The sequence below is a fragment of the Cicer arietinum genome, chromosome 1 (assembly GCF_000331145.2).
Source record: "Cicer arietinum cultivar CDC Frontier isolate Library 1 chromosome 1, Cicar.CDCFrontier_v2.0, whole genome shotgun sequence".
Taxonomy (NCBI): Eukaryota; Viridiplantae; Streptophyta; class Magnoliopsida; order Fabales; family Fabaceae; genus Cicer; species Cicer arietinum.
The window spans coordinates 51149413-51158262 of record NC_021160.2 but is presented as its reverse complement, the minus strand read 5'-3'; the positions used below and the strand labels follow the sequence as shown (position 1 = coordinate 51158262).

The 8850-nt window shown below is 31.7% G+C and overlaps 1 protein-coding gene across 2 annotated transcripts in view; it reads left to right on the top strand.

The window, feature by feature from the left end:
* Window positions 1-3636: 3636 nt before the first annotated feature.
* The window catches only part of LOC101495697 (kinesin-like protein KIN-5D), a 6501-nt gene continuing 1287 nt past the window's right edge, over window positions 3637-8850 (top strand). The window contains exons 1-19 of one of the 2 annotated variants that reach the window (XM_073366638.1): window positions 3637-3885; window positions 4099-4293; window positions 4387-4516; window positions 4878-5033; window positions 5143-5619; window positions 5825-5922; window positions 6026-6182; window positions 6278-6347; window positions 6515-6591; window positions 6684-6737; window positions 6825-6905; window positions 6999-7110; window positions 7271-7357; window positions 7465-7640; window positions 7728-7889; window positions 7976-8083; window positions 8157-8315; window positions 8419-8502; window positions 8581-8786. In XM_073366638.1, coding sequence (XP_073222739.1) covers window positions 4112-4293; window positions 4387-4516; window positions 4878-5033; window positions 5143-5619; window positions 5825-5922; window positions 6026-6182; window positions 6278-6347; window positions 6515-6591; window positions 6684-6737; window positions 6825-6905; window positions 6999-7110; window positions 7271-7357; window positions 7465-7640; window positions 7728-7889; window positions 7976-8083; window positions 8157-8315; window positions 8419-8502; window positions 8581-8786 — 2576 coding nt within the window. In that variant the 5' untranslated portion in view covers window positions 3637-3885; window positions 4099-4111. Of the gene's footprint in view, window positions 3886-4092; window positions 4294-4386; window positions 4517-4877; window positions 5034-5142; window positions 5620-5824; window positions 5923-6025; window positions 6183-6277; window positions 6348-6514; window positions 6592-6683; window positions 6738-6824; window positions 6906-6998; window positions 7111-7270; window positions 7358-7464; window positions 7641-7727; window positions 7890-7975; window positions 8084-8156; window positions 8316-8418; window positions 8503-8580; window positions 8787-8850 lie in introns of both variants that reach the window. The other variant, XM_004486996.4, reaches the window with a different exon arrangement.

Below are 8850 nucleotides of genomic sequence, written 5' to 3'. Positions count from 1 at the left end.
AAACCATTTTGTCTAAACATATATGGTTTAAAACGATAATGAAGGAATTATTAAATAAGTAAAAAATTGAATTTAATGTCAAAACTAAACTAGAAATGAATATAAAATTAAAATTGCAAAACTTAGCTTTCATTGAGAAAATATTTTATTTTATTTTTGTAAGTCCTCAAATTTTCATTTTTGTGATATCTTGCATGTTGGTCTTTCGTTACTTTGCCTTCTTCGACAAATATAAATTTGTCACTTAACAATATGCAATATGGGGAACAAGGGACATGTTTTAATCCCAAGTTTTAATTGAATACTTTTTAGACTCTAAATTATTCTTAAACTTTAATAGAGTGATGTTTTGCATATCAAATTAAACTTTGTTTAATTAAGATGAGATCAGACATATATGATAGAAAATTAAAATGAAATTATAATTAGTATGAGCGAAAATATGCAATTATTTATGCCAAATCCTAACCTTTTTAAATTGTTTGAGACTCATTCTTATTTATTTGTGATTTTCAAAGTTTAATGTAAAATTAATCATTGTTTTGTTAATAATACCTTTAGATATTTATTGCATAGAAAGAAGTAGATGAAATAGAATAAAAATGATTAAGTGTATTATAGAAAGAAAAAAAAAAACAATTCTATCAAAAGAACAAATTTTTTTAGATGTGTTGGGACGCTAAAATGTTTAAAAATAACAACTAAAAAGAAATTAAGGGACTACAAGAAAACTACTGTTGCATGATGCACAATTTTGATCCACCAAATATTATGGTATACTGATTTTCCTAAATCCTTTTTTATCTCCAATGATAACCTCATCGAAAACAAAATCGAGTTAAAATTTTTCACACTTGCATGATTATAATTTTTTATAGGGTTATGAATTTTAAATTAGGATTTGGCTTTCACAATTATTGAATGGAAAGAGAATTAAGGGATAGATTCCTCAGCCACTCCTTAGACTTGTTGAAGCAATCCCACCATCGACCAACTTTTTTTTTTTTTTTTTTTCGTTAGAGCGATTACACCCTTAGAGCATCTTGAAACAATTCACTCATTTTCTACTTCAAGGGTGAACTCAACATGATTCAAGTTCTACTATGCCACATCACTCTAAATCAACTTATTCATTTTTTATAGTTTAACTTTTAAAAAATCATATTATATTATTATACATTATTTTAATTTAAAATTAAAATAAAAAAATTAATTTAAAATAAAAAATTAATTTAAAAAGAGGTTAACATCTATATATTATTTTTATTATACATTATTTTTATTATTATTAATAAATTAATAAAAGGTAGCGGTTATAATTATATTATTATTAAATTGTGAAAGTAGATAGAAAAAAAAAAAAGGTAACTGCTATGAAACACCGTGAACCCACAAAAAACTGGAAGTTAAGTAATTACACGCTCGCGACGAACTCATTTTCACTCCCGTTGGAGATGCTCTTAGCCACTCCCCTTCCCCAACTTTCAACCTCCCCTTTTTTATATAAATAGTAAAAACCACAAACCAAATAACATAATGCAATTCACGAAACATATCTTTGGAATGAAATGTGATTTTGTTAAAAGTTTTGGGTTACATTGTATCTGAGAAAGACGTAGTTAGTATAGATGACAATTAAATTCAGACTCAATAGATACCTGGAAAAAAAAAACCCACAATGGGTAGAATAAGAATCTGCATAATGGGTATAAATACAAGGACGAATAATTATCCACAAAATTACGCAGATATGGGTGCAGGTACATGTACTATGATACTCACCCCACACTTATATAAATAAGTTATTTATTTATTTATTTATTATATTAGTGTTTAATTTAATTAATTATTTTCTTTATGATATTAGTGTTTAACACTTATATAAATACATTATTTATTTATTAAATATATTTGACTACTACAATATTTATAACTGAAAGATAAACATTTGTAAATTTTTTAAAAATTAGATTATGATGAAAAAGTAAATAATTGTGACTTTATAACTAAGACTTATGTCTTTATTAATCACGACTTTATAATTATACTTACAACTTTCTATCAATTATTTTTACAGATCTCGTATAATATTGTCGTAGGACATACAACTTTATAAAATATTATTATAAATATTTAAATGTGTATTGTAACGAGTGTTCATTTGAAATATTTTGAGTTAGAAAATATTTTGATTTTTAATACTTTATGATTGGATTTAAGATATTTGAATAATTTTTAAATTTAATAACAACAATATTATTTATTTATCGATCTATTTTAGTTAAAACGTGAATAATTGATATGCGTACGAACACTTAAATATCTAGAGGGTAACGATATAGATAGTAAAGTTGATTAAGACACATTTACGATAGATGAAAAAGAAGAGAGAGAAAGTGAGAAAAAAAGAGTAAATTTAATTTAAAAATGTAATATATAACTTTTGATATAATTTTACCAATTTTTTTAATCAAACGGTAAAATCTAGTCTTGCATAGTATAAAGACATATACAAGTTGTGCATCATATACACCATTTTCTTGAAATTATTCATGCAAAAATATTTTTTTTATCTATCTGTAAGTATTTTTGTACGAGGAAGAAACAAAACGATAAAAGAAACGAAAAAATGAAAACAAACTAAGCTTGTGGATGAGTAATGCATGAGGAATTAACCGTCAAAATATGACTCAACTTTGAGGGACAGCTATGCCAAATTTTCAAGGAATCACATATGAAATTTCAATCTTTGCTGGCTAGTAGCCGATGAAATAGATTAAATTAAGTCTGTGTTCAAAAGAGATAGATTAATACAACCTTACTTATTAATTTATTTTTTATAAAAGAATTTTAGGTGAGATGATGATATTTCAAACCAAAGAAAACATTAAGGTTCATTAAATATAAATAATAAAGACCTTTAAGTTCATTGAATATTTACCGACAAAAGCTTTACCTATTTAATTTAAAAATATATGAAATTTGTATATAAATATCTCATATATCAAAATTTAACTAGAAAAATTCCCCCATATAATTTTGTTTCATGCAACAAAGTTTTGCGGTGGGACCTTGAACATGGTATTGAAGGCCAGCTTTCATGGTCATGATAGAAAACTTCACCTTGATTTTTTATTTTAATTTTCAAAACGATCATTCTCTCTCTTCTCTTTTTTATAATAATCATTATCTCTATTTTTTAATTTTATATTAAAACTAAAACAAAATAATTCCACGCAATAAGCGGAAGAAAAACCTTATTTCTTGTAATCTTATGATCTTCTAATTCTAAGCTTATATATAAAAAATAAAATTCTCTTTCCCAATCCACCGCTAATTTTAAATTATTGGAGTCGAAGCAAGAGAAAGCAGGAGTGCAATGTTGCCTCTTTTGCTGGATTTGAAATCATCATTTAAAAAAAAAAAAAAGTTTTACATTTTTTTATACTCACGTAGCTTGTCTTCTTTATAACGGTCGGATGATACGAAGAAACGTCCTAATTTGACGCCGTTAACCTCACCCCATCAAAGTCAATTGCCGTCACTATAATTTTCAAACGCCTCGTAACGGCCTTCAAATTCAATTTTTAACCTTTTTTATAGTATATATTAATTTATTAAATTTCTTCTTTGAGCTCCCAAAAGAGACACTCTCTCCCACCTCTTTCTTCACCACACACACAAACACATATAGGAACAAAAACAACTTAACTAAATAAGAAAAGTAAATAAATATTTATTTATTTATTTATTTATTTATTATTGTTTAAGTTATTGGTGGTGCAGTGTTTTTGTGCAGTGAAGTTCAATTTGTTTGTAGTGTAGTCTTTGAGTTGAAGTTTTCTCACGTGAAATTCCGTTTGAAATAGAACACGCTAGAACACTGTAAGTTCCGATTTCAATTCCACATTGTTTTCTATAACCGTTTTCTTCTTCCTTTTTCGATCCGCAAATTTTTCATTCTTCGCAATCACTCTTTCATCGCCGATCGCACACCGGAATCTTCATCATCATCATCATCATTATTGTCATCTACAAAATTTTACTGAGGAATTTATTTATATATATATTTTTCAAATTTTTACCGATTAGGATTAGGTTTGGAAGTGAAATGGAAGTTCAGCAGAAAAGAGGAGGAGGAGGTGGTGGATTGGTGCCGTTATCGCCGTCGCACACGCCGCGTTCCACGGATAAGCCAGTACGAGATCTGCGATCTGCTGATTCGAATTCAAGTAGTCACAATAAGTATGATAAAGAGAAAGGAGTTAATGTTCAGGTTCTGGTTCGGTGTAGGTGAGTTTGACTCGGTCTAACTCGTTGCCGAGTTGAGTTGACGAATTTGTTTGTTTCTGGTTTTAAATTTCGGTGATCGGTTTATTTTTGTAGGCCATTGAATGAAGATGAAATGCGGCTTCATACGCCTGTTGTGATTACGTGTAATGAAGGAAGAAAGGAAGTTGCAGCTGTTCAGTGTATAGCCAATAAGCAGATCGATAGAACCTTTGCATTTGATAAGGTTTTCTGCGTTTTGATTATTATTATTATTTTTTTTTTAATTTTTTTAATTTTTTAATTTTTTTTTAATTTCGTGTTTTAATTAATAGAATTGCACATTTAAAATGGTAGATAAGTTGTTTGATGTTGTTTTCATGCTGCTATCTGCCTTCTGGAAATCGGAGGAAAATATGTTTCTAAATTTGGCAACTTTAGGTCTTGAAAAGGCAATTTATGAGAGAGAATTTTACTAATTATGCATTCAGATTTCTAGAAAAAGATAACTGCATTTAAGCATTGAATATTGAGTTTGAATGGAGTTCATTAATTATTATGACATAATTTTGTAGTAACTCTTATGTTTTTGGTTTTTTTTGCCGTAGGTGTTTGGTCCTGCCTCTCAACAGAAAGAACTGTATGATCAAGCAGTGTCTCCTATTGTTTATGAAGTTCTTGAGGGCTATAACTGTACAATTTTTGCATATGGACAAACCGGAACAGGGAAGACATACACAATGGAAGGAGGTGCGAGAAAGAAGGTAATTCATTTCACCTGCTTCTCTCTTTGTGATTATTATAATTTAAAATTCATGATATTTTCTCATTGATCTCTGCTAAAAATTTAAAAATTCATTTGTGATTCCATAGAATGGTGAATTTCCAAGTGATGCCGGTGTCATCCCAAGAGCCGTGAAGCAGATTTTTGATATATTAGAAGCTCAGAGTGCTGAGTACAGCATGAAAGTAACATTTTTGGAGCTTTACAATGAGGAAATAACTGATCTTTTGGCCGCCGAGGAGACTTCAAAATTTGTAGATGAGAAGTCGAAGAAACCCATTGCTTTAATGGAAGATGGGAAAGGAGGTGTTTTTGTCAGAGGATTAGAAGAAGAGATTGTTTGCACTGCAAATGAAATTTATAAGATATTGGAAAAAGGTTCCTCAAAAAGGCGTACTGCCGAAACTCTTCTGAACAAACAAAGTAGCCGTTCTCACTCCATATTTTCTATCACAATTCATATTAAGGAGTGTACTCCAGAAGGTGAAGAAATGATTAAATGTGGAAAGTTAAATCTTGTGGACCTTGCGGGGTCTGAGAACATTTCGCGTTCTGGTGCTAGAGAGGTACATGCCAAATTTGAGTTGATACATGCCTTTGAATGGCATAATTTGGAATAATATGATAACCAAAAATCAAATTACCCCTTAATCCTTGTCTATTTATTTCTTTTTACTGCCGGCATTAGCTCTATCTCAGTTCTTTCGCGTTTGTCTTTAAAGAAAATGTCTTCATAGCTTTGGAACTTCACTAAGAAGAAAATACTTGCAGGGTCGAGCAAGAGAGGCAGGGGAGATAAATAAAAGCTTGCTTACACTTGGTCGAGTGATCAATGCTCTGGTTGAGCACTCAGGTCATGTTCCATATAGGTAAGAGTAGCTTCAGTTTATCTAGTTAATTCTCATTGACATATTATGGTTGTTTTGAAATCTAGAGAATGATTTATCATAGAGATATCTCTTATTATATCAGGGACAGCAAATTAACCAGACTGTTGAGGGATTCTTTGGGTGGTAAAACCAAGACATGTATTATTGCCACAGTGTCACCTTCCATTCACTGTCTGGAAGAAACCCTTAGTACCTTGGACTATGCGCACCGTGCTAAAAATATCAAGAACAAACCAGAGGTGACTTCCATATTCGCTCCCCTCTGGTCAATCTTTTGCTCTTTTTATCAAGCAGCGAAGCATATCTAATACTTTGAAGCTGCTTGTTTTTTCAGGTTAATCAGAAAATGATGAAATCTGCAATGATTAAAGATTTGTATTCTGAAATTGACAGACTAAAGCAAGGTTGCTGACTGTTCCCTTATTAATGAAGTTCTGTAACTCACTTTGTTTTCTCCTTGTGGCTCTTTTTTCTCTAAATAGAGAGAAAATAGTATGTTGATAAACTTGTTTCTCTCTTCCCTTTTTACGGTTAAGTGCTGAAATCTGTAACTTTCATTTACGTTGCGCAGAGGTGTATGCTGCAAGAGAGAAAAATGGAATCTATATACCGCGTGATCGTTACCTTCACGAAGAAGCTGAAAAGAAGGTTCCTTCCATGTGTTTTAATATGAATTGTAAATACTGTTATAATTTTGAGTCGTTGCTAATTCTAAATTTTTACAATGTTATCTAATCTAGGCTATGACTGAAAAGATAGAACGCATGGAACTAGATGGGGAATCTAAGGATAAGGTAGGTATATTTCATTATTAACTATTATGTGTAGTTGACATGATTGCTTAGAGATTGAAACAAGGACGTGCCATGATATGTGTGCAGCAATTGATGGAGCTTCAAGAACTCTACAATTCTCAGCAACTTTTGACTGCTGAATTAAGTGCTAAACTTGAAAAAACTGAGGTAAGAATAGTTGTGCATAATCGCTTCATTCTTTTGATCTGGACTTCTGACCTGTTAAATAATTAGACCTAATTCCGGTATCTGTATTCTCAGAAAAGTCTTGAAGAAACTGAGCAGTCCTTGTTTGATCTTGAGGAAAGGCACAAGCAAGCAAATGCAACAATTAAGGAAAAGGAATTCTTGATATCAAATCTCCTAAAATCAGGTTAGTCATTTGTGTATTCCCTTTCTTGGGTTGGTTGAATATCATTTGTCTCATGTCTGTTGTAATAGTAATACTTCATCTTTAGCATTGCTACACAAGCAATATATTATACTTCATATTATTTATTATTTATTTTTACTGTTTGTCATGCCTTCTCCAGAGAAAGAACTGGTAGAACGTGCAATTGAACTACGAGCAGAGCTTGAGAATGCTGCATCGGATGTGTCAAATCTGTTTTCTAAAATTGGTGAGTATAATTCTCTAGTGATTTTCATATGGGCTATCCATTGTAGAAGTGCATGCCTCTGACATCAGGGATATAATTGCCCATAAATTTTCTGTTTTCAACCTTAGAGCGGAAGGATAAAATTGAAGAAGGAAATAGGGTACTTATCCAGAAATTCCAGTCTCAGTTAGCTCAGCAACTTGAAGCTTTGCACAAGACAGTTTCAGCATCTGTAATGCATCAAGAGCAGCAACTGAAGGATATGGAAGAAGATATGAAGTCTTTTGTATCAACAAAAGCAGAAGTACGTTCCCAAATGAAACAACTATGTTTGTTAGTTAAACATCAATATTAAGATTTACAGACTTCAATTTGATATATGCTTCTGAAGGCTACTGAAGATCTTAGAGTAAGGGTGGGAGAGTTGAAAAGCATGTATGGTTCTGGCATTAGAGCTTTGGATAATCTAGCTGAGGAGCTCAAAGCAAATAACCAATTAACTTATGAAGACTTGAAATCTGAAGTAGCGAAGCATTCATCTGCCTTGGAAGATGTAAGTGGTCTATTATCCTTAAAAGTTGATTTTATATTTTTACTTGATCTTTTTTGCCGTGTTTAACTTAAGACTATGTGCTTCAGCTTTTTAAAGGAATCGCCTTAGAAGCTGATTCATTACTGAATGATCTTCAAAATAGTCTCCACAAGCAAGAGGCAAATTTAACAGCTTATGCTCATCAACAACGAGAGGTCAGTGTCTTTTTTTGTTGATTGACCGAACTTCTGAGTTGGAGATGCTGAATTCTCTGCTACTGCATTGCAGGCACATGCCAGAGCAGTCGAGACTACACGTGCAGTATCGAAAATAACAGTGAACTTTTTTGAGACGATAGACAGGCATGCATCCAATTTGACCCAAATTGTGGAAGAAACTCAGTTTGTTAATGATCAGAAACTGTGCGAGCTTGAAAAGAAGTTTGAGGTAACTGCAATGCCTTTTCTGATAGACATAAATCATGATTGGAAATGTTTATACTTGTTTTCTTCTTCTAACTATAATGCTTCTAATTTTTTTCCTGGTGCAGGAGTGCACTGCTTATGAAGAAAAGCAACTGCTGGAGAAAGTGGCAGAAATGCTAGCAAGCTCAAATGCTAGAAAGAAAAAACTGGTAGCTGTTCCTTTTAAACATGCCAGATTTAGCCATACTGCATTCACACATGAAATTAACGTGTTCTGTACTTATTAGGTTCAAATGGCTGTTAATGATCTTCGTGAAAGTGCCAACTGTAGAACCAGTAAACTGCAGCAAGAAGCATTAACCATGCAGGACTCCACTTCTACTGTCAAGGCAGAATGGATGGTTCACATGGAAAAAACAGAATCCAACTATCATGAGGATACTTCTGCCGTTGAATCTGGAAAGAAAGACCTTGTGGAGGCTCTTCAAATCTGGTATGTATATATGCTAGGATATTGTATTTTGCCTCCAGTAAATTTCTCTTCTGTTTACTGAATC